The following is a 15018-nucleotide window of genomic DNA, read 5'->3' as shown; positions in this document are numbered from 1 at the left end:
ACAATTGCTGGACTGATTTCTTCAAATAGGTGATCTAGATGAGATCTAATACACAAGGATAAATAAACCTTCTGTCCCCAAACTTGTATTGATTGATCTCTTTAAATTTATTCTTTTTAAATATTCAGAGTATTTTGAGTATGAGGAGTTTGCCTTGTAGGTTATGCTCAAGATGTCTATTTAAATCTAAGTGAAGGTAATTTGTCAGTCTCAAATCTACCTGGCCAAACCTACTGAATTTATCTCCTAATCATTCTCTAACCTTTACTGTACCTGTTTTGCTAGGTTAAGACCTTCCTTACTAATCTGCTTGCAACAGTTTTGCTTTGGTCTACTTCTAAAACATAAATCTTATTTTGTGCCTCTTGTTAGAAACTTCCAAAGACAGCCTATCACCTACCTAGGTTTTGACTTATCAGAAATGATATACAGGAAGCCTCCTATTTGGTCCTAACCATTTCTTTTTGTTTTCCTCTATCCACCAACCAAATCCCAAGATTTGGAATGCCCTCTTTAACCAAGCATTCTTTACATTCTGTCTGCAGTACTTTTCCCATTGACAGAAAGCTCGATGGGAAAAGTACTTCAGACAGAAGTACTTTTAATTATAATAGCTGACAATTTTTCTATGTTCTTACATCACTTTGTTATATCTATTTTAAAATTTATATTACACATAATTCTTCTTTTCATGTCTGGTTCCCAGACTAGCAATCTGAGTTAGACTTATTTATCTTTATATCCATCAGTATACTATAATTAGGTAGTTAGAATAGACACTTTAACAAATGTTGTTAAATACATTAAACTATTCTTTCATTTTACACAAAATTTAAGGTAATACACAGGTAAATAACTAGGTATTTCCTTTCTTATTTAATACAACCGTTTTTGATAAAAATGAAAAAAAAAAAAAAATCACCTGGCTTTCTACATATGTGTAGCCAGCTGAAAAACACATTCCAGAAATACAACTCAGTGACTTCAACAATTCCACAAGGAAGTGCTTTTGAAAAGGTAATATTAAAATAATTTCAGTGATATTTTTAGGCTTAAAATTTAGCAGCTAGAAAAAACTTTGTAGCTACTTTCAACAATTTTAGATGTTTTTATATTTATATCTATTATGTCTAAGTGACATGTTTCTTCTTGACTTTTTCTCTTGAAGTACCCCTACAGAAAATGAAGATTTAGTTCTGTCAACACGACTTCCACCTTACTACACACACACTCTTGCCTCTCATCTTCCCAAACTATGCATTTGATTCTATCAATGTTCAGTATTTACATTAGGGCTAAATAAAAACTTTTTACAACTGAATGTGGTATATCAGTATGAAGTATCTGTAGTATTAACATGCAGTATATAAGGTGTATTTCCTTGACAACTTTTGCTTTCTCTTGATGTAGTATTTTTTAAAATCTACTTATTTTCTATGTACTTATTGCTTATTCACATCTAAACTCTTGGGTATATATATAAACCTCTTTTCATTCTGTTCATAAATTATAGTTTAAAAAAAAAAAAAAATTTTCTTCTCCTTGAATGTTTCTTCTAAATTGTTTTCATTAATTTGTTTTTTGGTTATTTTATTTTGCTTTTTCTGACGTTTCATAATCTTTGGATGTCTGTCCTGAACTCCTGACCTCAGGTGATTCACCTCTCTTGGCCTCCCAAAGTGCTGGGATTATAGGTGTGAGCTACTGCACTCGGAGAGCATTGCTTCTTAAACATAATTTCAACCGATCACATTTTGGCTCCCTCCTCCTGCACCACCCAATTCTAAAGATAAGAAATGAGGCCGGGAAGATGATACAAGTTGGCCAAATAGGAACAGCTCTGGAGTGCAGTTCCCAGTGAGAACACAGAGGGTGAGTGACCGCCGCATTTCCAAACGAGATTTTACTGCCAACAGACCAGAAGATTCCCGGGCAGAAAAGCGCCATGAGTTTCCAGCATGGCTGTTTCAATTAGCGCAGCGGGTCTCCACAAAAAAACTCACACAAATCTGGGCAGCTGTTTCAACTGGTGCCTGAAATGTCTGGGAGACAGAGTCACATAATCGTCAGATTCACCAGGTTGAAATGAAGGAAAAAATACTAAGGGCAGCCAGAGAGAAAGGTCGGGTTGCCCACAAAGAGAAGTCCATCAGACTCACAGAAGATCTCTGGAAAGAAACCCTACAAGCCAGAAGAGAGTGGAGGCCAATATTCAACATCCTTAAAGAAAAGAACTTTCAACCTAGAATTTCATATCCAGCCAAACTAAGCTTCATAAGCAAAAATGAAATAAAATCCTTTATGAACAAGCAACTGCTGAGAGATTTAATCACCACCAAGCCTGCCTTATAAGAGCTCCTGAAAGAAGCACTAAACATAGAAAGGAACAACCAGTACCAGCCACTCCAAAAACGTACCAAATGGTAAAGAGCATTGACACAATGAAGAAACTGCAACTAATGGGCAAAACAACCAGCTAGCATCAAAATGGCTGGATAAAATTGACACATAACAATATTAACTGTAAATGTAAATGGGCTAAATGCCCCAATCAAAAGACACAGACTAGCAAATTAGATAAAAAATCAAAACCCATCTGTGTGCTGTATCCAGGAAAGCCATCTCACATGCAAGGATACATGTAGGCTCAAAATAAAAGGATGGAGGAAGATTTACCAAGCAAATGGAGAGTAAAAAAAGAGATGCAATAAGAAACAATAAAGGGGATACAACCTCAGATTCCACAGAAATACAGACTATCATCAGAGATTACTCCAAACAACTCTATGCACATAAACCAGTAAATCTGGAAGAAATGGATAAATTCCTGGACACTTGCACCCTCCCAAGCCTAAACCAGGAAGAATCGAAACCCTGCATAGACCAATAAAAAGGGCTGAAGTTGAGGCAGCAATTAACAGCCCACCAACCAAAAAACGCCCAGGTCCAGATGGGTTCACAGCCGCATTCTACCAGACATACAAAGAGGAGCCTCTGAAACCACTCTTTCTGAAACTATTCCAAACAATACAAAAAGAGGGAATCCTTCCCAAATCATGTTATGAGGCCAACATCATCCTGAAACCAAAATCCAGCAAAGACTCAACAAAAATAGAAAACTTCAGGCCAATAACCATGATTAACATAGATACAAAAATCTTCAATAAAATACGGGCAAACCGATTGGAACAGCACATCAAAAAGCTTATCCATCACGATCAAGTAGGCTTCATCTGGGGATGCAAGGCTGGTTCAAAATATGCAAGTCTATGAACATAATTCACCACATAAACAGAACCAAAGCCAAAAACCACATGATTATCTCAAGAGATGCAGAGAAGGCCTTCGACAAAATTCAACAGCCCTTTTTGCTAAAAACTCTCAATAAATGATGGAACATATCTCAATATCAATGGAACATATCTCAAACTAATAAAAACTATTTACGACAAACGCACAGCCAGTATCATATTGAATGGGCAAAAACTGAAGTATTTCCTTTGAAATCTGGCACTAGCCCTCTCTCATCAATCTTATTCAATATAGTACTGGAAGTTCTAGCCAGAGCAATCGGGCAAGAAAAAGAAATAAAGGGTATTCAGTTAGGAAAGGAGGAAGTCAAATTGTCTCTATTTGCACACGACATGATTGTATATTTAGAAGACCCCATTGTCTCAGCCCAAAATCTCCTGAAACTGATAAGCAACTTCAGCAAAGTCTCAAGATACAAAATCCATGTGCAGAAATCACAAGTATTCTTATACACCAACAACAGACTAAAAGCCAAATCAAGAGCTAACTCCCATTCACAACTGCTACAAAGAGAATAAAATACCTAGGAATCCAACTCACAAAGGATGTAAAGGACCTCTTCAAGAAGAACTACGAACAACTGCTCAAGGAAATAAGAGAGGACACAAACAGATGGAAAAACATTTCATGCTCATGGTCAGGAAGAATCAATATTGTGAAAATGGTCATACTGCCCAAAGTAATTTATAGATTCAAAGCTATCCCCATCATGCTACCTATGACCCTCTTCACAGAACTGGAAAAACCACCTTAAACTTTATATGGAACAAAAAGAGAGCTTGCATAGCTAAGAAAATACTAAGCAAAAAGAACAAGGCTGGAGGCATCACACTACCTGACTTCAAACTATACTACAATGCTATAGTAATCAAAACAGCATAGTACTGGTACCAAAACAAAGATATAGACCAGTAGAACAGAACAGAGGCCTTGGAGGCAACGCCACACATCCAATCATCTGATCTTTGACAAACCTGACAAAAAAACAAGCAATGGGGAAAGGATTCCCTGTTTCATAAATGGTGTTGAGAAAACTGGCTAGCCATGTGCAGAAAACAGAAACTGGACCCCTTCCTGACACCTTACAATAAAATTAACTCCAGATGGATTAAAGACTTAAACCTAAGACCTAGCACTATAAAAACCCTAGAAGAAAACCTAGGCAAAACCTTTAGGACATAGGCATAGGCAAGGACTTCATGACTAAAACACCAAAAGCACTGGCAACAAAAGCCAAAAGAGACAAATGGGATCTAACTAAACTCCAGAGTTTCTGCACAGCAAAAGAAGCAATCATTAGAGTGAACTGGCAACCAACAGAATGGGAAGAAATTTTTGCCATCTACCCATCTGACAAAGGGCTAATATCCAGAATCTATAAAGAGCTAAAACAGATTTACAAGAAAAAAAACAAACAAACCCATTCAAAAGTGGGCAAAGGATATGAACAGACACATTTCAGAAGACAACATATATGAGGCCAACAAACATATGAAAAAATGCTCATCATCACTGGTCATTAGAGAAATGCAAATCAAAACCTCATTGAGATGCCATCTCAAGCCAGTTACAATGGCAATCATTAAAAAATCTGGAAACAATAGATGCTGGAGAGGATGTGGAGAAAGAGGAACGCTTTTACACCACTAGTGGGAGTGTAAACTAGTTCAACCATTGTGGAAGACAGTGTGGCGATTCCTCAAGGACCTAGAAATTCCATTTGACCCAGCAATCCCATTACTGGGTATATATCCAAAGGATTATAAATCATTCTATTATAAAGACACATGCACAGGTATGTTCATTGTGGCACTGTTTACAATAGCAAAGACCTGGAACCAACCTAAAAGCCCACTGACGATAGACTGGACAAGGAAAATGTGGCACATGTACACCATGGAATACTATGCAGCCATGAAAAACAGTGAGTTTGTGTCCTTTGTAGGGACATGGATGAACCTGGAAACCATCATTCTCAGCAAACTGACACAAGAACAGAAAATCAAACACTGCGTGTTCTCACTCATAGGTGGGTGGTGAACAATGAGAACACATAGACACAGGGACGGGAGCATTACACACTGCGGTCTGTTGTGGGGGACTAAGGGAGGGACAGCAGAGGGGTAGGGATTTCGCAAGAGTAACATGGGGAGAAATGTCAAATATAGGTGATGGGGATAGAGGCAGCAAACCACATTGCCATGTATGTACCTATGCAACAATCCTTCATATTCTGCATATGTACCCCAGGACCTAAAGTGCAATAAAATGTATTTTAAAAATAAATAAAAAAAATTAAAAAAAAAAAAGAAATGAAGCCTATTCCTAAGCTTTTGAGAGTGTAAAATCATTGGTTCTCTGCTCTCCCCACCACCAGCTTCTTTTTTTTTTTTTTTTTTTTTGGAGACGGAGTTTCGCTCTTGTTACCCAGGCTGGAGTGCAATGGCGCGATCTCGGCTCACCGCAACCTCCGCCTCCTGGGTTCAGGCAATTCTCCTGCCTCAGCCTCCTGAGTAGCTGGGATTACAGGCACGTGCCACCATGCCCAGCTGATTTTTTGTATTTTTAGTAGTGACGGGGTTTCACAATGTTGATCAGGATGGTCTCGATCTCTTGACCTCGTGATCCACCCGCCTCGGCCTCCCAAAGTGCTGGGATTACAGGCGTTAGCCACCGCGCCCGGCCCACCACCAGCTTCTAATCAGTTTTCTTCTGCATGCTTTGAGAAATTTAGTTATTTTGTTATTTCCTACTTTCCGTGTATGTGTGTCCAATGACGTTGTGGTAAAAGTTTGGAAGGCAAAGAAAGTAGATGGGTATGTTCAAGTCACTTTCTTTTTTTGAGACAGAGTTTTACTCTGTCACCCAGGTTGGAGTGTAGTGGTGTGATCTCACTGCAACCTCCACCTTAAAGGTTCAAGGGATTCTTGTGCCTCAGCCTCTGTAGTAGCTGGGATTACTGGCATGTGTCACCATGCCTGGGTGAATTTTGTATTTTTGGTAGTGACTCGATTTTACTATGTTTTCCTTGAACTCCTGGCCTCAAGTGATCCACCCACCTCAGCCTCCCAACGTGCTGGGATTACAGGTATGAGCCACATGCCTGGCCTCAATTCATCGTCTTTCTAAGAAGTTTCCTGATACATTAAAACATGCAGGTTGGCCGGGCGCGGTGGCTCAAGCCTGTAATCCCAGCACTGTGGGAGGCTGAGGCGGGTGGATCACGAGGTCAAGAGATCGAGACCATCCTGGTCAACATGGTGAAACCCCGTCTCTACTAAAAATACAAAAAATTAGCTGGGCATGGTGGCGTGTGCCTGTAATCCCAGCTACTCAGGGGGCTGGGGCAGGAGAATTGCCTGAACCCAGGAGGCAGAGGTTGCGGTGAGCCAAGATCGCGCCATTGCACTCCAGCCTGGGTAACAAGAGCGAAACTCCGTCCCAAATGTAGTTGTGTTAAAAAAAGAAATGCAGGTACTGCTTTATTTTTATCTTGAAGGCAAACTCTTCCAAAGTCTATCTTCTTTAGTTCCAAAGCAGTCTAGCTGCCTTTCTAGACTTAACACAACTACAACTCTGGGAACTCCTTTCAATATCATCTTGAGAGCTCCCTTTGCCTCTCTCCTATGTTGAATTCTTGTTTCTTAAGTCGTATACCTTCTTCTTTCTTGGTTTATGCATTTGTTTTGGTTAGTTTCCTGAGAAAAGTACACTAGAGATCTTTTACTGCTTCACATGTGAAAATGTCTACCCTCACACTTAATTCAGATTCTAGGTTGGAAATCATTCTTCCTCAGTATTTTGAAGTCGCTGCTCTGTATTATGTAAGATTACAGTCTTCTAGATTCCATCACTTATAAGAGAATTCATACTATTATGACTTGGAACAATTTAAAACCTAACTTCTCCCTCCTCTAATGAATTTAAGGTTCCTGTCTGCCTCTATTATTCTAAAATTTCACAAGAATGTGCCTTACTGTGGGTCATTTTTACTTGTGTGCTCACTCAGTGAGCCCTTTTAATTAAGGAAACATGTCTTTTAATACTAGTAAAACTTTTGAAATTACGTATTTATTTTAAAATTTCTTTCTTCATTTCTCTTCTTTGCCTTGCTTCTCAAACTCTGTATTTTCAGATGATAGACTCACAGGATTGACTTTTCATATCTTTTTTCATCTCTTTTTTTATTTTATTCTGTATTCTGAGAACTTTCATTATTCTTCTACTATTTCTACTGAGTTAATTTATTTGTGCTATCATATTTTTAATTTCTAAGAGCCTTTTATAGGAACTTGTTCTTATTTTAAGGCTGTGTTCTCTTTTCTTACCTGAGAATGTTAGTAAGATTTTATGAAGTTTTCTTCTCCTTGCATGATCTATTTCCTCTGGGTTCCTTTCTGGTATGGATTTTGTATTTTGGCGACTATATTTCATAGTAGCTTTCTTCCAATGACTATCTTTGACTATCTTTTCTTATTTAAAAGTGAAGCACTAAGTAGCTTCCTGGAAGCTCTGTGTGTGTCAACAGTTGGCTTCACTGTCTGATGACTGGCTATATTGTTTCATCTGAGAATCCTCAACTGTCAGTATTCTCTGGTCTTTTCTACTGGGCCAGTCATATTCCCCAGAAAAAAAAAATCTTCCAGTCTCATGACTAGTGGGCCTACCTGTCAGAATTTGGGAACCATGTGTGGGAAGGAGGCTAGGTTTCACTGCTTGATATATGGATTTTTATTTAATCTTTCATTTTAGTATCTTTCCCTTAATTGTGCCTGGTGTCCCCTCCCCCTAGTCCACCTTCAATTCAGAATTCTCTGAATTCGTCTTTTTCAAAAAACAAACTTTTAATATCCTGGCAGAAGGATAACTGCCTATTTGCAGTAGGGGAAGAAATATAGATGTTTCTTAAAGAGAATTTCAACGAATCTTCCTATTTTCTACTTCACCTTCACAAGTACATGTTGCTGCCAATTTGAATCTTTCTCAGGTTCTTTAGGGGACAGTGTCTCTGTTTGCTCCAGTGTCAGGTTTTAGCTTTCGCATGCTTACAAGTCCTTCATATTTTTGGCTTCTAAATTTTTGTTGTTTCTTCTGATCATTGTCCTTGGGAATTATACATTAAAAAAATTATCTTAGTACTTTTAGTAAGATTTAGAGAGAGGAGAGGTAAAAGGATATTTTTAATATCTGTAATCTTTTTGCTAATTGATTTTGAGCAACTTCCTTAATTCCTCTCAACCTTAGTACTTCATTAATAAAATGAATAAAATGTTTGTCTCTTTACCATAAAATTTAAAAACAAAATAATCATATGAACAGCACTATAAAATACTACCAAAGTACAGAATTAGTTCATCCTGATGCAGGCTTTCAAAAAGGGAAGTGTTAACTTCTTAATATCATTACTTTTAGAAATGTTCATTTTTTAAAAACCAGACTTTTCTCATACTATATTAGTTAAATCTAGAAAAATTTAAACATGTCTTACCAAAAGGGTACACAGGTAATCGGCTCTAAAGAAACGTGATGCATAAACAATCTTCTATCTTTTATTGTGCCTAGGAAACAATTATTTTATATTACATATTAGTTAAAATGTAGGAGAATATCCATGTTACTGTAAATATTTTTTTACATCTGATAGCAACTCATACTGTAAATATTTACACAAAAAATTAAGACAACTATAGACTTTAAAATTTTTCAGTGAATGGATGTTCAATAAATAACTATAAAAATAAATTACTGATTCACAAATTGATAATGACTATGCACCAAATAACTCACAGTACAAACATACAACAGAAATGTGTATAAATTTAGTCAGCTGATGTTAACAATCATAACTTGAAGGTGTTAGCTAATTTCCGGTGCAAATGCCAAATTTAAAATTTAGTCTTATGAAGGTTTAAAAGCTAAGCTTTAGATATTGTTCTTAGTATGTAACTTGTGCCTAATTATATCTTCCATTAAGTCCACTAGTTGGAAATTGGTTGAATAAACTAGAATACACTGATATAGCCAGCATATGATCATAAAAAAGAATGAGGCAGATCTCTATATACTCATTAAGGAGTCATCTCCAAATAATTCTTAAGTAAACAACAACCAAAAAACAAGGAGCAAAATGGTGCATCTACTGTATCTTTTGAGTAAGAAAGAGCAATGAGAATATATATATATTTGTTTATTTTTATTAAAAAGAATCCTGAAAAAAACCACCAAAAGATTACCTACAGTGAGCAAGACGTGGGAAAATAAAAACTATACTTTTTTTGTAGTTCTGATAAATAAACTATGTAATGTTTTGTTTATTCAAATGTAAAATTAAATTAGAAAAGCCAAATCCTAAAATTGAAAACAAATGGAAAAAAAGGAATCTAACCTAATTATCAAATTGGTAACCACATCCAGAATTATTTTGAGTGACGTTTGAACATAGTATTTTGACTACACATCCTTAATGATATATGGGTTGAATATCCCTAATGTGAAAATTCAAAATGCTCCCAAATCCGAAACTTTTCGAGTATCAACATAAGGCCAGTAGAAAATTCCACACCTGACCTCGTGTGAGGGATCACAGTTTAAATTTTGTCTAATGCAAAAATTATTTAAAATATTGTATAAAATTACATTCAAGTTATGTGTATAAGGTGTTTACGAAACTTAAATGATTTTGTGGTTAGACTTGAGACTTATCCCCAGATATCTCATTATGTATTGTATATGCAAGTATTTCAAAATCGGAAAAAATCTGAAATCTGAAATAGTCCTGGTCTCAAGTATTTCAGATAAGGGAAACTAAACCTATATATTCTAAGAACAAAAACTGCAAAGAATTCTTACATTTTCCTTAGTAGTTTTATCATCAGTAGTTAATATTGATATTGTGAATTTGGATTATTATGTAGATACTATAGGACAATGATTCTCAAGAAATGATTGGTGGAATTCTGTGAGGTATCTACAACCATTTTAGGGAATTCAAGCTGTCAAAACTGTCTTTTTAGTAAGAAGTTATCTATGTCCTTTTCACTGTGTTGACATTTTATACTGTTGTTATACTGTTGGTGTATTACACTTGCATACTTTAGTGCGTTTCTGAAGAATACACACTTACATGATTGAGTTGTGAGCTGTACTAGCCACTTTTTCATGAAGTATCTTTTACTTGAAATAACCAACAAACACCACAGTTACTCTGACTTGGGTGTTCAGCAGACATCTTTTCAAAAATGAATGAAAATGAGCTTGTCAACTACAAGAAAAATAAGTGACAATACTTATTGCCAGGGGAAAAATTCAAGCTTTTAGATGAAAATTAGAATTTTTGGGAAGCTTAATCTGGCTTTCTAAGTTTGATAGCTTTCTACTACTTAAACTTTTCTTTCTTTTTTTTTTTTTTTGAGACGGAGTTTCGCTCTTGTTACCCAGGCTGGAGTGCAATGGCGCGATCTCGGCTCACCGCAACCTCCGCCTCCTGGGTTCAGGCAATTCTCCTGCCCCAGCCTCCTGAGTCGCTGGGATTACAGGCACGCACCACCATGCCCAGCTAATTTTTTTTTTGTATTTTTAGTAGAGACGGGGTTTCACCATGTTGACCAGGATGGTCTCGATCTCTTGACCTCGTGATCCACCCGCCTCAGCCTCCCACAGTGCTGGGATTACAGGCTTGAGCCACCGCGCCCGGCCTCTACTACTTAAACTTTTCTAACAGGTAATGGCATCAATGAAAGTGTTTAATACTGCATAATAAAACTGTCAACTTTCGGAAGATCTGCATAACCCAGTGAACTCATATCTTCCAAATGACCAACGCATAATATTACAAATTTTAACATTAATCAATTTACATTTCTAATATTGTAAATACCAACAGATATATTCCACATAAACAAATGCTCTTTTGGGTCCTCAATAAAGAGTATAAAGAGGTCCTTGACCAGGCACAGTGGCTCACGGCTATAATCCCAGCACTCTGGGAGGCCAAGGTGGGTGATCACCTGAGGTCAAGACCAGCATGGCCAACATGATAAAACCTTGTCTCTATTAAAAATACAAAAAATAGCCAGGCATGGTGGCGGGCGCCTGTAATCCTAGCTACTTGAGAGGCTGAGGCAGGACAATTGCTTGAACCCAGGAGGTGGAGGCTGCAGTGAGCCAAGATTGTGATATTGCACTCCAGCCTGGGCAAAAAAGCGAGACTCTGTCTCAAAAAAAAAAAAAAGAAATGAAAAAAAGAAAGAAAATCACTGCTATGGGGTAAAACAAATAAGTAAGTGTGTTAATGTTACTAGAAACCAAGAACTCAGCATTAGAAAAACAATGAGACCAGCAGCAATAGCATACCTAGCACCCAAATTTTATTTTAAAAAGACTATTAAACCATAGAAAGGATCTTAAGAAAATTAGCTGATTCTAGTACTGTGGCAGGAAAATTATAAGGAGATCATAGGAAATTATTTTACGATAATGAAAAATAAACATAACAACAGTAAGTGTTGAATCTGGGTGGTGGGTATGTGGACATTCATTATATGTGAAAATGTTAATAAAAAAGTAGACGAAAAAAGTCATTCAGTAGCAAGTGGTAGATGATGCTTATGCTGAAAAAAAAAATCATTTGAAAAAATAAAAAATATGATGATCAAATAAACAGTGAATATCTACTGGCTCAAAATAATTCCAAAAACAGAGTTATGATAATATTTCATGCAATGGTAGCACTGTTAGAATACATCTTCCATTTACTCTTCATAGGACTATGTCAAAACTAATTGTTTCAGAAGGACACGATTTGTCTATGTGCCTTATATTGTCTATGTGCCAATATATCATTTACATTGAAGGAATGCCATTCTTTCACTACCTTCAGAGGAGTCACATCTTATACAGCCTCTAAAAATAGCTTATCAAGTAATAATGCAGTAAAAATTTTCCTACCAACTACTTACACATCTCACAAAAAAACAGTAATCACTGTTTTAGTTTTCAACTCTCTTCAGAATTGTGCACACTAAAGGTTTGATAACAAGTTGAATGAAAAAAAACAGAAATAAACACAGTTTTCTGGACATTCAAACCATCCTGTGTTTACAACTTTCAACTTTCTATCACTAATGGGAGATGAGTTAGAAAATTCCAGATGTTCCTACTTCTTGTGGGATTTACCCTATGTGTTTCAGAACTAAGCATCTTTATAATTATCCTTCACTATATGAACTCTTCCTATCTAAACTCAGAAATACAAAACGAGCAATAGTTACATATGTCATATTTTCAAGCATTCCATGGTATGAACTTTGGATTTCAGCCTAAATGAGACTGGTACCATAGACAGTTTTAAGTAGCCAAGTAATATGATCTGACCATTGTGTTAGGATGACTGGGTGCAGCACTAAGAACAGCCTGAAGATAAGAGGCAATGGCAAAAGAAGTGAGATCAATTAGAAGCTATGATAGGAGCTTAATGACAGTGGTGGGGGTACAGGTGGAAAGAAGTGATCAAATTTTTGTTATATTTTTGATGGTAGAACCTACAGAACTTGTTGATGGGTTGGTATAAAGTTTGAGGAAACAGACTAAAACATTGAGAATGGCACCGCCCCTTGTTGAGAAACTAAAAGACAATTAAAAAGGTGTTGGACAGGGATGGAATAAGGAGTTCTGCATTGGCTACATATTAACTTTAAGATGCATATTAGCAATAGTCAAGATGTATCAAGTAGGCAAATGAATGAGTCTGGAGCTCAAGAACAGGCTAAGGCTGCAGTTATAACTTTGGCAGACAATGACATTTAGATGGAGAAAAGATGTAAGAACTGACCCCTGGGGCACTCCTGCTTACAATAAGGAAGAACAGGCATAGAAGACCAAGAAAGAGGGGGTCATGTAGGAGGAGAACCAAAAGAATGTGGTGATCTGGAGAAGCCTGATCAACTATATCAAATGTGGCTGAAAGATAAGAGTCAAATGAAGAATGAGAAATATCCACTGGATTTGGTACCATAGAGATCACTGTGTTATTTAGGAAAGACAGATTTTGCTATAATGCTGTGGGCCAAAAGTCTGACTGGACTCTGAAACCTGAGCTTTAAATATTACCCTTTTACTAAATTCTTATAGCTTTTTAAAAATAGAAAAGTCATTATTTTATCATTTCATGCTTTCCAATTACTTCAGCATATCAGATATTAAAAGGAAAAGTCCACTTAAGATGTAAATTTAACAATGAAACCACACTGTAAAATATTTTCCAATACACACACTCAAAAGAACAGTGAAAAATTACTAAGAGTATTATATACCATATCTATAAAGGGAGAAAAGATATAAATAAAAAGCAAATTTTACCATCTGGAGTGCTTTTTGAAGCCTTTAAGGATTTTTCTTGATTTTCTATTATCCTGTCAAATTCATTTAACAAGCTTCTTTTGATTGGGGGTTCTCCTAAAAAGAAATATTCCACATATGTTTTTAAGGCAAACAACATCAGTTTTATTTTTCAAAAGCATGTAGTCCATTTTCTTAAAGCTAAAGTATTGACTTTTTAAATGTTAAAAATACATATAACAAATAGTGATCTAATCTTTGAAAGAGAAAATTTCATTTTCAATGTCAATTACATTTTTGTTCTGTTCTGACCACTTTAACCACTATTTAGTAGGGTCTAGGGATAAACAGATGCTACCAGATGCCACAGATAAGCTACTCTTTGAAAGGCTGACACTGAATATACCTCTAGGTTTACTGGCAATAGGCCTAACAAAATTTCTTCAAATAAACTTTTTTTTTTGTGGGGGGTGGAGGCAGCCATTAAACTCAAGGAGGAATTTATTATGTAGGTCCTTGAATTAGAGTTAAGAGGCTATTTAAAATCACCAAATTACATTAAAGTACTAGTAACAGAAACATTTCTTATTTAAAAATTCTACAGAGGCTAAGAGGGTAAGAGTAAACCATAACTCAAGGTAGGCATTTCCATGTTATGCTAAGATAATATATGCTTTATTACAGTAAATTTGTATAATTTAATAAGTAAAAATGTCCATGCAAGAGAAACTCAAACTTTTAATAGTAATTAGGGGGTTTTGTTAAAAGAGTTTCAAATTTTCTAGAGAAACTCAAACTTTTAACAATAATTAGCAATTGTTAGATCATTATAAATTGGTTTAATTTTTTAACAGTGACCTGTACTGTTCCAGTAACCAGAAGCTGACTATGCTATTTACCTACATGCAACAGAAACAAGGGAAATTAAATAGTAACACTGTTGAAAGCATTTATAAGTCTAAATTATTTTTTCCCCTAGGTAGGTCAATACACTTCAATATACCACAAAAACAGTGAGTTGCTATAAATAAAGCCATTATTTTCCACAAAAGAATTACAAATATCTTACTTATTTAAGAACTAGTTATTTAAGATTATCCACTGAAATGTTGGATTTTGGCATTTGCTTTAATTGTAACTAATCAACAGATTTAATTATTTAAGATTATTACCAGTCAGATACACTAATCAAACACACACACACACACACACACACAAATCAAAACCAAATACACACCTGGTTAACCTAATATAGTCATTTGCCTCATAATGACATTTTGGTCAACAACAGACCACATATAAAATGGTCATCCTATAAGATTTTAACAGTGTCCCGTAAGTTTTTTTCTTTTTTTTTTTTTTTTTTGAAAT

The 15018-nt window shown here is 36.0% G+C and overlaps 1 protein-coding gene across 2 annotated transcripts in view; it reads right to left on the bottom strand.

Annotated features, from left to right (window-relative positions):
- BRCA2 (BRCA2 DNA repair associated) overlaps window positions 1–15018 on the bottom strand; it is a 96426-nt gene that overhangs the window by 51344 nt on the left and 30064 nt on the right. For both annotated transcript variants that reach the window (XM_032294425.1, XM_032294426.1), the window contains exons 12-13: window positions 13669–13764; window positions 8801–8870 (exon numbers count right to left, since the gene is read on the bottom strand). In XM_032294425.1, the coding sequence (XP_032150316.1) occupies window positions 8801–8870; window positions 13669–13764 (166 nt within the window). The remainder of the gene's footprint in view (window positions 1–8800; window positions 8871–13668; window positions 13765–15018) is intronic.

Source organism: Sapajus apella, unplaced genomic scaffold (assembly GCF_009761245.1).
Source record: "Sapajus apella isolate SASKATOON/1434 unplaced genomic scaffold, GSC_monkey_1.0 scaffold32, whole genome shotgun sequence".
In the NCBI taxonomy this organism is placed as follows: Eukaryota; Metazoa; Chordata; class Mammalia; order Primates; family Cebidae; genus Sapajus; species Sapajus apella.
This window is presented reverse-complemented; position numbering and strand designations above follow the sequence as displayed.